The 22,178-nt window shown below is 34.7% G+C and overlaps 3 protein-coding genes across 4 annotated transcripts; 2 read left to right on the top strand and 1 right to left on the bottom strand.

The window, feature by feature from the left end:
- The first annotated feature begins 6,098 nt into the window (after positions 1-6,098).
- On the top strand, positions 6,099-6,974 carry LOC130799234 (uncharacterized mitochondrial protein AtMg00810-like). Its single transcript, XM_057662340.1, has one exon. It carries the CDS (start codon positions 6,099-6,101, stop codon positions 6,972-6,974), a length of 876 nt encoding a protein of 291 aa, XP_057518323.1.
- A 3,029-nt stretch (positions 6,975-10,003) lies between these two features.
- LOC130800509 (uncharacterized) lies at positions 10,004-18,797 on the top strand. 2 transcript variants are annotated; one of them, XM_057664092.1, is made up of 8 exons: positions 10,004-10,225; positions 12,478-14,152; positions 14,296-14,446; positions 14,817-14,964; positions 15,055-15,303; positions 15,849-15,917; positions 15,996-16,112; positions 17,679-18,797. In XM_057664092.1, exons 2-7 carry the CDS (start codon positions 12,490-12,492, stop codon positions 16,101-16,103), a joined length of 2,388 nt encoding a protein of 795 aa, XP_057520075.1. In that variant the 5' UTR covers positions 10,004-10,225; positions 12,478-12,489; the 3' UTR covers positions 16,104-16,112; positions 17,679-18,797. The 2 variants fall into 2 exon arrangements, with proteins under 2 accessions (XP_057520075.1, XP_057520074.1); XM_057664091.1 differs by having other exon boundaries at positions 15,849-16,112; positions 17,679-18,755.
- Positions 18,798-18,859: 62 nt separating this feature from the next.
- Positions 18,860-20,981, bottom strand: LOC130800510 (geraniol 8-hydroxylase-like). The gene is made up of 2 exons (XM_057664093.1): positions 20,082-20,981; positions 18,860-19,972 (listed from the first exon to the last, which is right to left on the bottom strand). Exons 1-2 carry the CDS (start codon positions 20,979-20,981, stop codon positions 19,361-19,363), a joined length of 1,512 nt encoding a protein of 503 aa, XP_057520076.1. The 3' UTR covers positions 18,860-19,360.
- Positions 20,982-22,178: the final 1,197 nt, after the last annotated feature.

The following is a 22,178-nucleotide window of genomic DNA, read 5'->3' as shown; positions in this document are numbered from 1 at the left end:
GTAGTGAAAATGTCAAGAGAATTTTAATTAACTAAGTTTGAGAATTTTTTTTTACAAAAATACTTATTTATTACAAATTTTCTTCATTATTGAAGATATTTTTGACTAATTCAAGAGGTAGGTTTGTTGCAAATGAAATAATTCTCGCCAAAAAAATACTCATACACTCTTTGTCTGGTCGAATATGATGAAACTTGGAAATTCGTGTAATTTTAAGATTTCTTTGACGAATTGGGTGGCTACCATTAGAGTTGTCAAAGGGTGTTTTGTGAAAGGAAATATGTGTATTTGGTTAACCGATCTACCACTACAAAGATTGTGTCAAATCCTTCGGATTTTGAGTTGCCTTAAATCTTTCCGTCAGATTATGGACTTGATTTGATCTCCCATCGATACAATAGAAGTGCCTCTCCAAACTCACTACTACTGCTTCAACCTTTTCCTCCTCATTCAATCGGTAAAAAGCAAAGTATTTTTCGACCTGTAAGATTCAATCATTCGAGGCTTCACCATTAAATGATGGTAAGTTTAGCCTTTGGAATCTCCAAATGGATGCACCTCCATAATAAACTTCCTCCCCTGAAGAATGGGTTGCATCTCGCCGTTATTTTCCCCATTCTTGATCGTATTCTTGTGTATTCATACAATGAATGGAATCTTGTATTTCTTCAAGATTGGGGGTTGACAATTTTTTTTCCCAATTTTCAAAGTTCGTTACCCTTTTTATTGGCCACCCCCTTTTTTTTAATAAATTAGTAAAATACCCTTAAATCTATTTTTATTTACAAAATCAATCATTATTATTACTAAACTAAATTTATTAATAATAATTAAATTAAAATAAAAAATATTAATTTTAAAAAGAAAACAATTTTTTAAAATCGGAAAATAAACCTAATCACATGTTTTGTGTTGAAATTTGCTACATGATCACTCTTTTGGCCAAAACTTTTGATAGGAAAATCACATTACTGCAATGTTTTCAGCATTAGAACCTAGCCTTCAAGATCTTTCCTATGATATATCACATGCCCAATTCCGATAATCGAGTGAGAAATGATGATCGTTTAAAATTTGCTTGTGCTGAAATTTGATATATGTTCAATCTTTTGGACATAACTTTTTATAGAAAAATTGTATTATGCAAGATTTATGACATTAGAAACTAGACTTTAAGAGTTTTCTAACGACATATTATATGTCCAATTCTGACGATCGAGCGAGAAATGAAGACCGTTTAAAGTTTGCAGTGATTTCTAACATACAGTAGCGCGCGACCGGACCGCAGTATGGTCGCGTAAAATGCGCGACCGAATCACGGAGGTGTCGCGCGTTTTACGCGACCATACTGCGATCCAGTTGCGCGTTTTATGTGACCATTTCGCTGTTCGGTTGTGCGTTTTATGCAACTATACCGTGATCAGGTCGCGCGCGACTAGATGTTACTGATCCCTGCAAACTTTAAATGGTCGTCATTTCTCGCTCGATTGTCAGAATTGGGAATATAATACGTCGTTGGAAAGATCTTGAAGTGTAATTTCTTATGACGCAAACTTGCATTAATAGGATTTTTCTATAAAAAGATATACCTGAAAAATTGAACATGTATCAAATTTCAGCACAAATAAATTTTAAACGATCGTCATTTCTCACTCGGTTATCAGAATTGGGCATATAATATATCATTGGAAAGATCTTGAAGTCTAGGTTTTAATGCCATAAACATTGATTAATTATGCCAAAGAGTGAACATGTATCAAATTTTAACACAAGCATTTTTTTTGAAATTAACGATCGTTATTGATGCTTACCGAATCATTTTGGTGATTATTTTCATTTGCCATAGTATTTCAATATTGTTATTCAATTTTTAGTTTTAGCTTGTTTTAGAGATTGAAGGTTTGAAAAGTAACGAGGATCAATCTTGAAAGTTCAATATATAAGAGGTGGCGATAAAATGAAAAGGGTTGCGAACTATAATAATGCTTTTGTTATTTTTTGAGTAATTTTAACATGACAACTATCCATTCTCTTCCTAATGCTCTTGCCAAGTCTTTTATAAGTAATAGGCTGGGACCTCCTTATTGATGGTGTGATAGATTGATTGCATGTTGCATTAGTTATATAGAAAAGATTACAAAGCCAATTGGCTAAAGAATAATTATAATTTACAAAATCACTATATTGCGGAAATTGTGGAGAATATTATGGAAATATATGGGAATATTTGTTAATATCCTTAGGTGATTTGATTAGGACATTTTCATTGTGTAAATATCTTGTATTTTGGGGTAGGTTAGTTGGTTTTCCTTATTTGCCTAGATGTTGATTGACTAGGATATCTTTGAACACATAAAACCATCGTTTGATTCAAGAAAACACAAGAAAGCAAGGTTTCATGCATCCCTCTCTTTCATGGTATCAAGAGCAGGTTAATTTTTTTTTCTCTAAAACGTAGTAATGGCCGGTGATGATGATAACTCACCGCCACCACCACCATCACAAATTCAACCAAATAACCCGTTTTACCTTGGCGCACATGATCGTCCGGGAGATTTTATTACTCCAGTTCGTCTCAAATTAGACAATTATGATGCTTGGGCACACGCAATTTTTGTAGCACTTTCATCCCGAAGGAAGTTTGGCTTCCTCGATGGAACCATCACCACTTTTGTACCGCCGGCAACAAAGGATGATTGGGTGGTCGTTCAATACATGCTCGTATCATGGTTAATGAATACCATTGATCCCGAGGTAAAATCTATGCTCTCTAATTATGATAATGCAAACGAAAGAACGATTTTGTGTGGTTAATGGCCCTCGTATACAACACTTGAAATCTCAGATTAATTCCTGTGAACAAACAAAAACGATGTCTATTGCTGTTTATTTTGGTAAATTAAAAGTATTGCGGGAAGAATTAGCCAAGCTTGAACCATTAATTGTTTGTAAGTGTGGTAAATGTGAATGTAATTTAGGTAGAGAGCATGAAAAACGTAGGGAGAATGATCAATTACAACAATTCTTGCTTGGCCTTTATTCTGATTATTACGCACAATCTTGATCAAATATTCTTGCCCAAGACCCACTGCCTTCTCTTAATCGAGTATATCAACAATTGACTCAAGAAGAGTTGGTCTGTGGGTTTGATCGTGCTAAAGAGGAACCCTCTCAGGCTACAGGTTTTGCGGTTCGTATGGGTGGTATGGGTCGAGGAAGAGGTCGTCTAGACAAGTCAGTTTCAGTGTGTAATTATTGCAAGAAACCAGGTCATATTGCTACAAATTGTTACTCATTGCAAGTGTGTACTCACTGTAAAAAGAAGGGTCACATTGCAAAGTATTGTTATGAGATTATTGGGTACCCGGAGGGGTGGTCCGAGAGTGATAAGGGTGGTAAATCATTAAGTGCAGCACCTGAGCAAGGTCGTGGAGTGGTGATAGCTAACGCCACATCTGGCAGCAGCTCTGAAGCACCACAAATGGTGGCTTTAAATCCTCTTGCCACGTTAAACGGGCAAGTTTTCACATCCGAGCAGTGGAGGGCAATTGCGGGATTTTTTGGTAATGCTACCATACCAGAAAATCGTCTCAATGGTAAGTTTGATAGCTCTTCCTAGATTATAGACACAGGTGCAACACATCATGTAACAGGTGATAAATCTTGGTTATTTGATGTTCGTCAATCTCATTGTCCTGTTGGTTTACCTAATGGAGATACTGTATTTGCATCAATGGAGGGTTCGGTTCGTTTATCTAATTCAATTACTCTGCACAATGTTCTTTATGTACCTAACTTGAGTTGTAATTTACTTTCGGTTTCACAACTTAATGATAATTTGCATACAAATGTCACATTTGATTCTAATTTATGTGTTATACAGGACTAAATGAAAGATCCGATTGGAACGGGCGCTAGGCGAGATGGATTGTACTATTTTAGCAAACCCGAGGTGGTGTCCGCAATTAAAGCTACTTTAGAGTTGGAACTTTGGCATCGAAGGTTGGGTCATGCGTCCGAGAAAGTCGTTAAGTTGCTTTCTCATATCGGTAGTAGTAAGAGTAGTCTAAATAAAGGGTGTGAAGTGTGTTTTTGCGCTAAACACTCTAAAGATAAATTTCCTTTGAGTGACAATAAATGTTCTCGAATTTTTGAAAAGATACATTGTGATTTGTGGGGTTCTTATAGGCATGAGTCCTCTTGTGGAGCTCGGTATTTTTTAACTATTGTGGATGATTTTTCTAAAGCTGTTTGAGTTTATTTGATTGTTGATAAAACTGAAGTATTTCAAATGTTTATGTCATTTATTGCTATGGTTGATAGACAATTTTCTCAAACTGTTAAAATTGTTCAAAGTGATAATGGCACGGAGTTTAAATGTTTGCTTGCATATTTTAGGGCAACAGGAATTATTTTTCAAACTTCTTGTGTGGGTACTCCTCAACAAAATGGGACGGTAGAGAGAAAACACAAACACATATTGAGTGTAGGGAGAGCCTTGAGATTTCAAGCTAATTTGCCTATTTATTTTTGGGGGGAATGTATTCTTGCTGCAGCTCATTTGATCAATAGAACTCCTACTCCAATTCTACAAAATAAAACTCCTTTTGAAATACTTTTCAATAAACCTCCGGCTTTTGAAGCCATTCGTACTTTCGGATGTTTGTGCTTTGCTCACAATCAAAAAACGAAGAGGGATAAATTTGCTAGTAAAAGTAGAAAATGTGTGTTTATGGGATATCCTTTTGGGACAAATGGATGGTATTTGTATGATCTTGACTTGAAGGAATTTTTTACCTCTCGTGATGTGAAATTTATTGAGGATGTATTTCCGTTTAGTTGTCCGAAAGATGTTAATATTGAATCTAGTAATGTTGAAAGTGTGGGTGTTGATGCAGATTTTTTAAATTATGGAGATTGTGATGATCATTGTGTAAAATTCGGGGATGAGCATGATTTTAATGGTGAAGTGGGAGGTCGTAATACAAGTGAAACAAGCAACCCGCAGCAGCCAGGAACCAGCGCCCCCCAGCTGCCGCAGGTAGAGCACCAGCCAGCAATGGCCTCGGTTCTGATCAGCACGCTGGAAAGCCAGCGGGCGTTGGGTTAGAACCGCAGCCAATACCTGCTGCGTCTGCCCAGCCCACTGCTGGAGCTGCTGAACCGCCACCTTTGCTGGTCCATGATGAAGCTGAACCGCCACCTTTGATGACTAATGTTGATCAGTCCGTTGAGGCCTTGGGCCGTGGATTTCGCAAGAAGTATCCATCTGTTTTGCTCTGTGATCATGTAACTCATACTGTGTTTGCTAAAAGTCAGTCTTCATCTCTCCCGGCTCCGTCTTTTGGTCGTCCTTCAGGTACACCGTATCCTTTAGCACATTATATTCATTGTGACAATTTTTCTGTAAATTACCGAAAGTTTATTGCTGCTGTTGTTAATAGTACTGATCCAAAATCTTTTAAAGAAGCAATGAAAACTATTGGTTGGCAGAAATCAATGCAAGAAGAGATTCAGGCTTTAGAGGCAAATGGTACATGGACATTGGAACCTCTCCCTCCAGGAAAACGCGCCCTCGGTTGTCAATGGGTTTATAGGACAAAATTCTTGTCCAACGGTGAGGTTGAAAGATTGAAATCCAGGTTAGTAGTGCTCGATAATCACCAACAAGAAGGGATCGACTACAACGAAACGTTCGCTCCAGTTGCAAAGATGACAACGGTTCGTACTTTCTTGGCTATAGTTGCATCCAAGAATTGGGAACTTCATCAAATGGATGTACATAACGCATTCTTACACGGTGATCTTGATGAAGAAGTCTACATGAAATTGCCCCCTAGATTTGAATGCTCTGACCCGTTCTTAGTATGTAGGTTGAGAAAGTCTCTGTATGGTTTGAAACAAGCTTCTCGGTGCTGGTTTGCGAAGCTAGTAATGGCTTTGAAAGAGTATGGTTTTCTTCAATCCTATTCTGATTATTCTCTTTTTACATACACTAAGGCAAAAATTCAGATAAATGTCTTAGTATATGTTGATGATCTTATTATTTCTGGGAATGATTCCGCTGCATTATGTGTTTTTTTGGGTATTGTATTAAGATGAAGGATTTAGGTCCTTTGAAGTATTTTTTGGGTATTGAAGTTGCTTGTAGTTCTGCAGGCTTATTTTTGTGCCAAAGAAAATATACTTTGGATATTGTTTCTGAGGCAGGTTTATTAGGGGCCAAGCCTAGTGGTTCTCCCATAGAACAAAATCATAAGCTCGGTTTGGCTAATGGGGCGCTTCTTACTGATCCGGAAGCTTATCGCCGACTTGTTGGTCGCTTAATTTATCTTTCTGTAACAAGACCGGACTTAGCATACTCTTTACACATCTTGTCACAATTCATGCAGGCGCCTAGAATAGAACATTGGGAGGCCGCGTTAAGGGTTGTTCGGTACTTGAAAGGTACTCCGGGTCAGGGTATACTGTTGCATTCAGACTGTGATTTGACTTTACAGGGTTGGTGTGATTCAGATTGGGCGGCTTGTCCACTCACTCGTCGTTCTCTTACAGGCTGGTTAGTATTTTTGGGCAAATCACTTGTTTCTTGGAAGACTAAGAAGCAACATACTGTTTCTCGTTCTTCAGCAGAGGCTGAATACAGATCTATGGCTGCTATTACTTGTGAGTTGAAATGGCTCAAAGGTTTGCTGTTAAGTTTGGGTGTTAATCATCCGAAGTCTATTGATTTATTCTGTGATAGTGAGTTGGCTTTGCATATTGCAAAGAATCCTGTTTTTCATGAACGAACAAAACATATTGAAATTGACTGTCACTTTGTTCGTGATGCCATAACTGAAGGTTTGATTACTCCGGGTCATGTTTCTACTTTTTTACAGTTAGCAGATATTTTTACAAAGGCTCTTGGCAAGACACAGTTTGATGTATTACTCTCCAAGTTGGGCATTCATGATCCCCACGCTCCAACTTGAGGGGGGGTATTGCGGAAATTGCGGCGAATATTATGGAAATATATGGGAATATTTGTTAATATCCTTAGGTGATTTGATTAGGATATTTTCGTTGTGTAAATATCTTGTATTTTGGAGTAGATTAGTTGGTTTTCCTTATTTGCCTAGATCTTGATTGACTAGGATATCTTTGAACACATAAAACCATCGTTTGATTCAAGAAAACACAAAAAAGCAAGGTTTTACGCATCCCACTCTTTCACACTATTATATTAGTTTTCTATAATATGAGATATACAAAATATATTAAGAATAAATATTATTACAAGAATATTATTATATTCTAATATATCCATGAAGTCAAGATATGAGGTTGACTGTCATGAAAATCTTGAAAGATTGAGGGAATTATATGCAATTTTATACCAGAAAGGAACATGAATTCTTACTTGATCTCAACATCTCGTGCTACTTTATCTCAAGCAAAGTGAATATCTATTTGAGTGTGTTTTGTTCATTAAGGATGAATTGGATTACTATATAAAAAACTAGATGGATTCCCCTATCAACCATGATTTATAAATTATTTAAATAATAAAATTACTAATCATCCATATGTAATTAATTTTAGTATTTAATTATTTTTGTGAATACTTTTTTTTAACGATTTTATGACTACTTAATCATATTGAAACTATAAATTGATTTGTTTTAAAAACAGTAAAAGTATTAATAAGACTCAAATTGTTATCAGATTGAGATACATAATACTAATATATATAAAACATAATCATATACACAAATTCTTGTGAGGGACGATCTCTTTGAGAGACCATCTCTAATTGGGCCGGTCCATTATATATTTTTAAAAATATTGTAAATAGGCGTTAAAAATAATGTAAATAGACATTTAAGATATTGAAAATAGGCATTAAGGATACAGTAATTAAGCATTAAGGATAATGTTAGTAGGCATAAGAATATGATAAGTAGGCATTAATTTTTAATAAATTGGGCTTGAGATATGTCTCTCAAAGAAACGGTCTCTCAAGAGACTAGCTAAATCATATATTTATGCATTAAACAATGTAGATTATAAATAATAGAAAATTTCAACACATAAAAAATAATATAAAAAATTAATTTAAAAGGTTAAATGTCTCTGTTAAAATTTAAAACAAGTTTTCAACCTAGAAAAAATATTTTAGACTATAATAATTAACATATTACCTAATTATTTATTTATTTATATATTGTAAGCTTGTCAAACATAAGTGATAAAATTATCATTTTAAATTTATTCTACCGATATCTTATCCTAATTATGAACTTAAATAATTAATATGTAATCTATTTAATTTGTGAAGTTTTTTGAATATAGTTATGTAAGTAATATATAGGACTATCTATGAAAAGTATTTTAAAATTATTTTTTTAATTTATTACAAAAATTTTCACATAAACAATTAATATGTTATCTGATAATTATCATTGTAATTGAAGATATTACATATCTTAATTAATTGTATATTGTAAAAAATCTGTAAATAAGGTATAGTTTTATCTTTTGTAGCTAATCAATTAAACAAATCTAATCATATAGATATTACCTGATATGCTAAAAATATTTTGCTAATTAAAACATAAAAATATTAAAAAAATTTTATTTAAAAGTAGACATGTGTGGTAATTGTTTATTATTAATATATAGTACAGATATGTAAATAGCATTGATATTATCACAATATATTTAAATTTCTTTTGCAATCAAACTTTTCAAGTAGTTAGAGCCGGCCCAAAGCAAGGGCAAACTGGGCCTACGTCCAGGCCCACTCAAAAAATTGCCTTAAATTGCTTTTGCATGGTATCGAACACAAAACGTGTGAAATTAATACTATCGCTTTGCCATCAAGCTGCCTGAGATCTTAGTATTACATTGCATTGTTTAACTAATTTAACCTATAGTGACTTGTGTATTAATCAAAGAGCAAAACGCACATACAATAGATTATTTAGCAATTATAATATCTCTAATTTTTTTGTGGGTTTACTTGTATGAATAAATCCCTTAAATTTATGATTTTATTTATTTATTTATTTCCTTCTTTTATAATACTTTATTTTTATGTTTATTTGACTAATTTTATATTATTAGTTTGACCTAAACTTGTAAATGTTTGATATTTTCTCTTTGCTTTTTGATGATAAATAGAAGTACGAATTTGTTATATGGACTTTCATATGGTCAATTGAAGTTGTAATGTTTTGATAAAATTATTTGATTGATTGTAGGGATAAGTGGATTTTAGATTATGTATTCCCATTTTCCAATATAATGCAAATTCATTTAACTATTGCTTTGCAATAACTAAAACAAGAAAACTTTTCTTAATTTAGATAAAGTTATTAGTGATTTTTCATCGAAAATTAATCTTAGAAATATCTTTGTTTGATTTTATATTATGTATTGGTGCATATTTTATTTTTATTTTCCAACATTATAGATTTAAAATTTTCTATCTATGTGTATATCTTCTTCGTTTTGTTTTAGTTCTATCTGATAGCGACATGTTATTTGAACAAATGACACTATCAATTGCAAGTAATATGGAACGAAGGAACCATATAGTTAGAGCCCATAAATTTTTTTCTTCCTCGGGCCCCTAATATCTCAAGGCCGACCCTACAAGTAGTTATTTTCTTAATCAACAAGATACAGATAGAACACTAATAACATTGTGATATATTGCCTAAGCAGTAAGCAATACTTCCACGATTCTGAAATACTCACATGCATAGAAAAATGTGACTATTTATATCGAATGGAAAAGGTCTCAGTAAATAACGGTTATTTATGAGGTTAATAAATCACCCTCTTATATTGTAGGATGTAATAGGGTGAAAGTTTTATTATTTTAATTTATTTTTTTAATTTTATTTGTTTTAATATTATTAATTTTATCTCTTTATAATAATTTACAAATCACCACGATCATTAATTAGAAATTTTGAAGAAATATAAGGAAATAAAGTTGCTTATCAATTATCACTAACACTATCGCCGAGTAAAACACAAAAATAGTTGCCTCTTTCTTCATTCATTTCATAACTTTCCCTTCCATATTCCCAATTATCCATTGTTGTTCCAGAAAGGAGAACTTAAATCTCCAATTTTTCTCTAACAAAGAGGAATTATGATGATGAAAAAACTTTTGAGTCTTTCTTGCAATTCAATTCTTTATTTCATCTTGTGATTCTTCATCTTCCAATTGGTATTTTTTCTTTTTAATTTCTAATTTTCTCCAATTACCTTTGAATATCCATGTTTATATTCACTACTCAAAATATCTTGATTTTTCTTTCATGATTGTCAATTGTTCTTCGATTTGCTATTAAGTTAGGATTGCTGATTTGATGGGTTTTTCTTTATTTGCCCACTAGACCAGTTTAACTTTCTCAATAGAAATTATACAATTAAGAGAAATCATTGATGTTAAATTAGGTTGTTGATGTAATTCTAGAATCATATATTGTAATTAGTATGAATTGAGGTATAAGAACCTTTATTAGTTGGTATTCGATAGTTGGAGTAAAAAGGTTGTCTTGAAATACTACTTGAGTTTGATTATGTTATGCATCAAATTGGAATTGTTGCACATTGAAACTTTGGTATAGTAGGTTTTGGATTTATTGTAAATTGGTGTGTAAACCATGTGCAGTCTTAGTTTTAGGTACTCAAATCAGTAACATTGAATTCTATCATTATCAAGAGATAATGTTGCCTGGTTTTATTTTTGAATTGAAAAGTTGAAGGTGTTAGAGTAACGTTAGTATGAACTATAAATCAAATGGAATTGAGAGTGTAAATATGAAATTAGCAATGAATAAATTGATTGTGAGATGGAGATATGAACACAAGTTGGAATATGAAGTGATAATTATTATGATAAGTATGAATTGTGATTATGAAAATATTTTGGAGTATGAATTTATTGTTAAAAGATTTTTTTTTATCATTTATTGGGATTTCAAATTTAAATTAGTATAGGAATTGAGATTTGAAGAATTGCTTATAAATGGGTAATTAAAGTTAAAATGTGATTATAATAATAGGATGTTGGTTATGAACGGAATATCAAGATTGAACTAAGAGATTGATGTAATGAGCTTGGTTACAAAAACAGTCATATGAGGTTGATTTTGAAGTTTGTTATGTAATATGGATTTTAAAATTAGTGTTTGGAAGTTCGATTTGCATTTGGACAATTAATAAAGTTCATAGGTTTGGTACATACCTCCCTTTGGATCATGAGTTTTATTGTGACTCATGACTTACGTATATGGGTAATGTTCATGAATTGATATGTGAGTTTTAAAGATATGAAGATTATGTGAAATTTGACTGTCATGAATAGCATTAGATTAGTATAAGTGATATTTTGTTGTTACCGAACTTATTAATTACTATGAATACATGATTGTAAGTATGACTATTACATCTTTGTTAATCGAGGTTTAAAAGAATATATGTTGTCAAGTGCGTAAGGATTGAAAATTTTTAGATTAAACAGATGAACATAAAGTTAATACGTTTTCTTTTCTTAAGTAACTGCTAATATTGTTTGAATGTTGAATATAAGAAAGATCAAAAGAAGCATTGAATCAAGAACTAAGAATTATCAATGCTTGAGATTAGGGGTATTGGGTAAATATAAAGTGTGAGGAAATAATTTAGTTAAACTAAAGACTTGATTATAAAGAGAATATAATCAAGTATGAATTAATATCATTAAAGAACTGAATTCAAGTTATGAATGAGTAAGTCAAGAAAGTAAATGTTGTTCTTAAGCCATGATTAAAAGACAAAAAAATATAGAGAACTACAAGAAAGCGAAGAATTTGCAAAAGACAATAAGGAAAGTCTAAAGTCGGTGCTGTAATGAAAATTGCCACCAAAAATTATTTTCATGATCAAAATTTCATCTTCATGGGAATTACATGGTACATTTTATGAAAATTTTCATTACAAATTATTCTCATAACCACCATTTAGTACCAACAATCAAATGGCTGGGAATGCCATATTCACATTTACTCTTGTAACTGTCATTGGAAAATTTTCTCAAGTGCTGCTGGTTAATATTATTAAAGGATAGGGAAATGCATATAGATTAATATATGGAGTGAGAGAATGCGTGGAAGTAGAGGGATAGAAAGAAAGAAGTGGTCCAACCTTTTTAAATAAGGTAACGGGGAAAATTTATTGGAATGAGGCAAGTGGAATAAACTCACTGATACAGCTAAGTACTTGCAAAAATGTTTTTTTATGATCTTATTGACCAATGCTCTTTCTAATCATCTCAAATATCGCATTTTGACTCTTTTGAGATTAAATGAAGAAATGAGTCTGCTCTTCTGATTTCACTGTCCACAATTGCTTTGTTTCATTTAGTCCTTTATAGAAAACTTAAAACGATTTTCATGGAAGACATGTTGCTGAACTTGTATTGATCTGTAATGGCAGTTACATTATTAAATGGCCAAGCAAGCCGCAACTCTGTTTCTGGAAGACTGGCTTAGGAGCAGTATCAGCAATAGCACTGGCGGTGATAATAGCTCCAGAAATTTTACTGATTCGTCAGCTCAAACAATTATTCAGGCATGGGCTGAGCTGAGGGATTGTTTACTGAAGGGTGCATTTCATCCTCGTCTACTCCACTCTTTGAAAATCCTTGCTAGTTCGAAAGCTTCATTATATGTGGCCGATCCCCAAGCAAAACTCCTCATTTCTATCTTTTCTTCTCCTAGCATCACCCTTCCACCTGATTCACACCCCCTTATCTTCAGACTCCTTTATATATGGGTGATAAAATCGTCGAAGCCTTCATTGACATTGATGGACTTATCTGTCGAGGTCATCACCCAATTTTTCAGTTGCCAGGGTGAGATAAACAAATCTTTATTTGCCCAAAGTGTTCTTCTTGTTGGTGCAATCTGTTGTGTCCCTTCTTTGACTGAAAACACTAAAACGGCCTGCTTGAAGCTTGTGTGTAGAATGCTGGAGGAACATTACCAGTTGATTGGATCCGTAGGTGAACTCATTCCTGATGTACTAGCTGGGATTGGTTATGCCTTGACTTCTTCCGAAGAAGTTCATTTTGTTTGGCTGTTAAATTTTCTTTTTAAACATTGGGTAAATATCGAGCATGTCCTTGATATTTCTCATTCGCTGATTATCTTACATCTTATAGAATGGGTTGTTTTCAAATTCATCAGTTCTAATGCTTTGGATAAGATAAGGATATTTACCACTGAAGTAATAGAAAATACTGAGGCAAATTATGCTGTATTTGCTGTCCTCATGGCCACTGCTGGAGCCATAAGAGCATGCAATAGACCTATGAATCATGGAGAGAGGTCGAATATGGTTTCTAGGCTGAGAACGTCAGCAGAGTCTCAACTTGGAGTTATAGGCACAGACTTGATCTCAAAGATAGGAGCTTGTAGTAATGGTATCATTGAAGATGCTGAAGTCAGATTTCTCCTCCAGTGCCTTTCATTGGCTGCATCTAGAAGTGGTGGGTTAAATTCAACGAGTGGGCCACTGCTACTATCACTTGCTTTTGCCTTGCTGATTGAGGTGTTTTGCTTGAGAAGCTTTTACTGCAAAATTCTTGAATCTCCATTAGGTAATCTTGGTAGTTTAAATCCTGTTTCTGTGAAAAAGCATCAAGAAGGCATTCTTTTCAGGGAAGCGGGTGCAGCAACTGGTGTTTTTTGCAATCTTTATGCATATGCAAATGAATATGACAAGGGTAGGGTTGAGGATCTAGTTTGGAGTTTTTGTCATGACATCTACCACGGACATAGACAGATAGCTTCACTATTGCAAGGAAGGTTTGACCAATTGCTTAATGATTTGGAGAAAATTGCTGAATCTGCTTTCCTGATGGTTGTAGTCTTCGCATTAGCTGTCACAAAGCACAGATTGACTTCTAAATTCCCGAGAGAGATACAGGTGAATTGTTCTGTAAACATTTTGATTTCATTCTCTTGCATGGAGTATTTCCGTCGAATTCGACTTCCGGAATATATGGAGACAATTAGAAGCGCAGTAACGAGTGTGCAAGAGAACGACTTTGCCATTGGTGCATTTGCCGAATCCTTGCCTTCTTATGTTGACCTGACAAACCCTGAAGGTATGAATCACTTGAATCTTCATGAATTTCTATTTGAACACTTCATAAACAAGTTTGTTCGTAGATCAAATCATTGATGCTCGGTTTAGTGGCTAATTGTTATCATGAAGATAGATGATGAATTACCTAGTTTTTCCTTCTAGGTTTTCGACACCTGCCAATTAGGAACTACCTATGGTCCAAGGATGAAGTTCAGACTGCAAGGATCTTGTTCTACCTGCGAGTTATTCCAACGGGCATCAATCATTTGCCTAGTAATGTATTCCGGGATGTGCTTGCTGCCACAATGTTTTTGTATCCTAACTTCATGTTCCACATTATACATGATCCTCAACTTTTTTTTTCATTATCCCAATTTTATTCATTTGCTCCCGTCAAGGTTAGTCTGGGGTTTGAATGTATGCAACATTACTCGTAAAATCAAATAATTTGTTTCTAATTGACCCTTGATGACAAACATAATTAACAACGCATGAAGAAGTGTGCATGATTTTGCAAGCTGTTTTTCTATAGTCCACTGTAATCTGAATTTACAGAACCAAAAAACTGTAAACATCAGTTTCAAAAAAAAATACTTATATACATCATTAACAACTTCACTTATATGATTATAAGTAGATGGATATTATTTTTCACTTGGTTATTCCATATATCATACTAATAGATACATGGGGCATCCTAATGACAAAGTAGCACGGTCCTCGCATTCAGTATTCTCTTCATTCATAGCTTCTGAAAAGGATTCTGATCAGGATGATAGGATATTGTTGAAGGAGCATCTTGTTTTCTATTACATGAGAAGGTCTTTAGAGGTAAAAAAAGATGCTGTTAATATAATCAGACTTGATCAGTTTGGAGCTGTTTATAGACTTGATTTTTTTTAATAATGCTTCTATATGTAGGCTTATCCGGGAAGCACACCATTTGATGGTCTGGCTTCTGGTGTTTCTGCATTGGTTCGTCATCTTCCTGCGGGAAGCCCTTCTATATATTACTGCATACATACTCTTGTTGAAAAGACTAATGGGCTGTGCAGAGAAGCCTTGACTTCTAAAGCTTCTGAATGGTGGAAGAACTGGCAAGGGGACTCAGATCCCTGCAAGAAAATCCTGGAATTGTTAGTACAACTGGTATCCTTGGTGGACATACAGGTAAGTCTGAGTTTTGTTTCTTTTTTATTGCTTGAAATGTAGCTAAGCCAGTTGAGAATTCCTAAATATAAGATATAAGGGCCACCCTCATTCATATAACAACAAAAAGAACTATACTTAATTTTATTAGTTGTAACATTTCTTGAGGAGATGCTATCAATTGTACTACGTTAGTTCTTAATATCTTTAATTAATTTCTTTTTAAAAATAATGCATGAAGACAAATCAAACAAGTTGCACTTGACTAGTGTATTTTCTTATACATTGGTGAAAGAATATGGGATAAGGTTGGGAAATAAACAATGGGCACTGTAGTACTATTATTATAGAACTATACAGCTAACAAAATGCTGTGGAAGTGAGAAAGGGCTTGATGTGAAGAACCAACCAAACCTGGCTCTCTGGACTCTGCCATTTTTGCTTTATTAAGCAGCTTCTGAATTTTCTACTTCTCGAGTATGATATGTCAAGCTGGTCTCTTTCCGTGTTACTCATGCTATTTTGTTAGGAATAATGGCCTTTATTCCTTTGTCATGTTTGTCCAGGTGCTACCCGAAATGATGAAACTGCTGGCACAGCTAGTTCTCCAATTACCAAAAGATGGCCAAAATATGGTACTCAATGAATTATACACCCTTGTTTCAGAATCTGATGACGTCACCAGAAAACCTTCACTTGTTTCATGGTTGCAGTCGCTCTCGTACCTCTGTTCTCAATCTACAGCTACGAAAGAAACATGCACAGTGGTTCCCAAAAGTACCAATTCTTTAGGCTCGCAGAATGTTGCTGCAAGATTATGATTGATCAAGGTATGCTTTTTTGTTCAATAACGTGCTTTGTATTTAGCTTGTTCTTGTTAATTATCTCTACTAGTCAATTCATACACAGATAAATGAAATAAAGTTCAAAACATAGAGACATGTTTTTACTCTTGTGGTTACACCGTGTTGAATTCACAACTTGTTTCAGCAGAGTTCACAATTAGCAATGTTCATGAGCCAGATTAGCCTTGTGGATTGAAATACCTCAGTTTTGTGGAAGTTCAACAATACAAACCTGGAAACTTGGACATGTAGCCTGAAATGATCCACAATATTGCTCATATGGTAAAGAGCTTTTCCATGAGTAATGTTTGGTGGGTATGACCCCAGACCCAACTTATATTCCTGTAAAGGGTCAAGAGTCCGACAGGTGTACTTTTTAAAAAGTGAGGGATTTATTAGGTCTATGGCTGACTGGATGCAAAATGTTTTTGTGTATCTGACGTTTTTAAGGGAACGGTGCAAAAAAGTGTTGGAAAAAGGACTTACATTCAGGACTACATCCACTACAGCCCATTGAGTTTATTCTCTTCTATGGCTGAATGGCAAGTCTAGAGATTTTAGTTGTAGAGAGATTTTTTTTGACTTTGCCAACATACTTACTCGTTGTTTGCAAAATTTTGGTAAGTAGGTGATACCTAATAGCTATAAGTTTGTTTGTGTATAATGACATATAAGCAGTTTGTGCACTTACGTACCATGAAATTCAGTAGCATGGTTGCAGGCAGCATCTCGGTGACGTATTCTTTGTAAAATTTACAAATCCCAATTCTTCTCCGCCGCAGACTCGATGCTAGCCTAAGCCTTCAATTAAGTGAGGTTAAAGATTTCCTTTCTAATGTTGAGGATAGTAGTGAAGATAGCATTGCGGTAGATGTTGGCCAAGCAGCGCATACCACTTACCTTTACGGCCCGTTTGATTAGTCGTATTAAATGGTGGTAATGAGAATGATTTATAATGTAATATTTCATTAAAAATTCCATGTTATTCACATGGTGATGAAATTTTGATCACAAAACATTATTTTGTTTACAAATTTCTATTACCACCTAATAGCACCTTTCTTAATAGTATTGCATTAGAATGAATTTATGAAGAAAATGAGATGATTGAAGTTGGACAAACATGACCATCAAGGTAGCAGAGCTTTTTTAACCAAAATTGCACTAATTTTCATTTCCATTATCACCGTTTAGTACCACTTACCAAATGGGCCGTAATTGTTATCACACTTTCTTTTCAGTGAATTCGAGTGACCCTAGTTCTGTATTGCGAGTTACAGCACAGTATGAGTGTATGACACATGCTGGAAAAATTAGGGAAAACCCTACTTGGCATATTATTTCCCCATCCTGCAAAACATAGACCGAAAAGTATCAGGCAGCATAGGATTGTTTTCTCTTGGAACCTGATTGGTCTTTTTCACAGCGTAATTGACCAAAGTTGGCAAGGCTATTTTCTCATTCAGTATTGGTATATCATCTGCTATTTTCTTCAGATATTCTCGAAACTTATTTTTCTGATCCTTTTCCTTAAACTTCTCTCCTTTGCAGGACCTATTTTCTGCTGAAACCGACATGACATGAATTACACTTGTATGGATAATTGACAGAACTAATGGACAAATTGGAAAAGAGAAAGTACAAAGCAAGTTTCAGGCTTTGGGAAATCATTGGAAAAGGAAATCCAGTATAATATATTTTCCAGCTTCCATTTTTTCTAGCTGTTGTCGAGGAAACATTGCGGCTACACCCCCTAGGACCACTTCTGGTGCCAAGAAAAACTGATACTGATGCGAAGCTGTTACCTCGGTCTACCAGAGAACACTTAGCTACTTATCAATGTCTGGGCATTTGAAAGAAATCAAAGCTTGTGGAAAAACCCAACCTATTTTAAACCAGGGAGATATCTATGACCGGAAATGGATTTTAAGGGCGTGAGTTGCGGTTATTCCATTTGGTGCTGGCTGTAGGATCTGTCCCGGATCGCCCTTGGTAATGCTTCCATAGTTCCATTGATATTGGGAAAACGTGAGTGTTTGATTAGAAGCTGGAAGATGGGACCTCCCCAAATAAGATGGGTATATAAGAAATTTCAGATTACCTTGGAGAAAGCTCAGCTTCTCTTCAGATCATTGCTGTCCAGTGTGAATTTTACATGTACTATTGTATTCTCTTCCATCAATTGTATGTAATCAGTATGATGATGTATCGGTTATGGACCTCAGGTATTCCCGTCTTGGGAAGATTAGAAAAATGTGGTAATACACCCCAAAGAGCTGTCCACATGAAGTTTTTGATTTTTGGAGGGATATTCAACTTCAAAAGTTAAGCCCATAAGAGATCATTGCCTCTTAAGCAAGACGCAATCCCTCGTACTTCACTAGGCATCGTTTACTCTAAACGTCTTCTGTGCTCTCCACCCTACATCTAATATCTTCCTAATTTGCTCTACTAATAGGAGCACTCGTATTCGAGGCACACCCACTTTATAACAACTTTAGTTGCTCACAAGGATGTAGTTAGAACTACTACAAAATTTTAGAGAAGAAAAGAAAGAGAAGACAAAAAGAGAATAGAGATTAGATAGAGAAGTAAAGGAAGTAGGGAAATGTTGCTATTACAACACAAATTCTTGTGTGAGACGTTTCCTATATTTCGGTTGAATAGTCCAACTAATATAAATATTAGCATATGAATTCCTTGTTTTGATATTGTCTCACCGAGAAATAGTCTTTTACAAGAGTACCTTTTATTACAATGCTATGCTCAACAGTACACAACCCTCTTTATATTCTCCCTTTGTTTTACATTGTTTGTTACACTTAAATTAAAACTATACGAGTTTTTTGGTTAAATGTAACCAATAGTACATAGCCCTCTTCATATTACCCCTCTATTTCATATTGTTTGTTACACTTCAACTAAAATTATACAACATTTTTGGTCAAAAGTAACCAACAATATAAAACGATAAGGTAATTCTCTAACAAACTTAATCACTTGCTACTCGCATGAATAAGTTACAAGTTTAACATCACTGATAACAAACACTTTTTTGAAGTTAGCTTATAACAAACTCTTGATAGTACTCTTAACAGCTTATTACAACCAGGCAAATTTATGACGACTTATATCATGTCGCCGAACAGTTAGGCCGCAAACCTTCGTTCCCATTTGTGAACGGGCAGCACAAGGATTAAAAGTTTCGATTTTAGGAGTACACAAAACAAGGATTAAACACGAACTGGAGATGGAATTGCTCGAAGTCTTTGAGCTTTCTCCAATGTAAATCCAAATTTCTCCGTCATATCCATTTTTTCAGGTGAAATCCCACCTTCTAACTTCCAATCAAACCCATGAATCAATGATCCCAACATCAAATGGATCATCCGTATTGCTAATGGCATCCCAGGACATATTCTACGACCAGCACCAAATGGAATCAACTCGAAATCACGACCCTTTACATCAATTTCTGAACCCATAAATCTTTCAGGCTCAAATGAATTGGGTCTTTCCCAAAGATCAGGATCTCTCCCAATTGCCCATACATTGACCAAAACTTGTGCATTTTTCGGTACTGTATATCCAAATAACCGCACATCTTTATGAACTCTTCTGGGTACTAAAAATGGTACTGCTGGATGTAATCTAAATGTCTCCTTTACAACTGTTTGCAGGTATGGCAATCGAGTGATGTCTGATTCATTTATTAAGTTCCCTGTTCCTATTGTTTCTCGAAGTTCCTTTTGAGCTTTCTTCATTTTTTTTGGGTTTCGTAGCAATTCTGCCATTGCCCACTCTAATGTGCTCGATGTTGTGTCTGTTCCTGCTCCAAATAAGTCCTGTTTACGATAAAATCAATGGTTTATATGTTTGTATGCGAAGTGTTTGATGAATTGCATCAAAGAAACTGATGAATTTTAACTTTTGTAAGAGCTATTATATTTGTACCACTAATAGATTAGGGATATGTGATGGCGCAATTTCTTCAGTTTTTTCTTGATTAATGCCTAGCAATGCATCAAGAACATCATTCCCCTGAATTGAATCTGATGGTCTTTTCCCTTCAAGGCGTTCATCCATCAAGGAGGTGAATAAATCTATCATTTTCTGGAAGTTAATCGCCATTCGCCGCCTGATTCCTTGTGGGTCAATCTTTTTCAAGATTGGGAAATAATCTGCAAAGTTGGGTTTTCCTGCATCTTCCATTATATCTCTTATAATCTCTTTAAATCTCCTAGAAATTTCCGAATTGGGGTCACCCAAATCCACTGAAAAGAAAGTATTTGACAACAAATTCAGAGTCGTAGTAAACGCAGCCTGCCCAATATCCACTGCTATATTAGCTTCACTACATTTTTCGACATACGAAATGAGATCCTTTATCTTGTTCATCCGAATACATTGGCTAGCATTAAGTCTACCAGCAGAAAAAACATGGGAGTTACAGATTCTGCGAAGGTTTCGCCATTTGGGTGATGACACAGGAAGCCAGACAACCGAATTCTGATACTGATTGACTGCATAAACTGCATCAATGACCATACGATTCGAGAAGGAAAGATCATTCTTTTGAAGGGCTTCTTTAGCCATGGAAGCTGAAGTAATGATCACGGTTGGCACACGCCCGAGCTGCAGGGTCATAAGTGGGCCATACTTCTTGGAAAGTTCTGTTAAGGAGATATGTGGGTTGGATCCAAGGTTGAAAAGGTTGCCAAAAATGGGTATTGTAGGAGGACCTGGCGGTAATCTTCTTGGGTTTAACTCATTGTTTTTCTTTATATTTGAGAGGATTAAATGAATCCCAATCCATGCTAGAAGGAGGCACAGTACAAAGCTAAGGAAATCCATGGATGACTTGAGCTTTTTTTGATTCTTTTGTTATGTGTGTCTTAATAAGAAGTCTCTTATATTATGCCCAAAATTGAATTTTTTGTGATGGTTGAAGTCTAAACCACGATATCCACGTGATGGTTGAAGTGCAATTATTGGGCAGGGTATTGTAAAATATTGGATGAGAGAAAGCTGGAATGGCAATCATGAACCGTATCCCAATATATTACTCAATAAAATAGCTCAATTTTTATTTTTCCCCACCCTTTTCATTTTATCGCCATTCCTATTTTAAATTAATTTAATAAAATGACGAAAATGCCCTTGGACTTAAAAATTTTAAAATTTCTATAAAACAATTCAAACTTACTCAATAACACTTTTATTATTTCAAAAAACACAAAATCTGCTCATAAAATTAATCGGAGCTAAAGTTGTGTCTATTCCAATTATTTCACAAAGGGGCCACTTTTACTTATTAGTTTTTTGTACGTTGTGTCTATCAACACAACATGGGGCTATGAACGTATCATCTGCATAGATGTAGGATTTGCAGTCAATAATCTACTCAACTTTTTTTCACTATCCAAGTCTGTCCAAACTACATAATTATGCTCTGTGGCCATATAAAGACAGTGTTGAAGAGGAGTCCTACCATCTATCTTTTCTTTCCTTATTGACTGTCTTACATTATAAATTTGATTCATACTAGCAAAAAAACAGGAAAATTCCTTCTAATTGAAGTCATTATAAACGCTGGTTGCATGCCAGTTGCACTGAGATCTCGTATGTGCTGCCTTATATCGACAGTCATCCTATTTACTCTTATTTGACCATCTCTATACACCAAGAACGGGTGGTTATGTCTTCCTTTTTTACTAGGAAACACTCTTACCGTCCAAGGTCTTTCCCCTGGTTTACGACTACTTCCTAAAATCATAAATTTACACCAACAAGCCCTACTTTTGGAACCAGATCTGGCAGCATTGTCTAAGTTATGCAAATCACCCCTTATATTACCATAGCGGTGACATCTTAAGTATAAACTCACTCTAGAACGTCCTTCCTTTTGTTTATATGAAGCACGTGTAAATTGAAAACCAACTCTTAGTGCTATCTCATCAGCCCAAGTATGTAAATCATCTACAGAATCAAATTCCCTATCGGTAACAAATCTATCAGAGTAATCTACATTATCCCCTAATTTTTCAAAGT

Source organism: Amaranthus tricolor, chromosome 14 (genome assembly GCF_026212465.1).
Source record: "Amaranthus tricolor cultivar Red isolate AtriRed21 chromosome 14, ASM2621246v1, whole genome shotgun sequence".
In the NCBI taxonomy this organism is placed as follows: Eukaryota; Viridiplantae; Streptophyta; class Magnoliopsida; order Caryophyllales; family Amaranthaceae; genus Amaranthus; species Amaranthus tricolor.
Note: the sequence above shows the minus strand (reverse complement) of the source record. Positions and strands in the feature narration are given on the sequence as shown.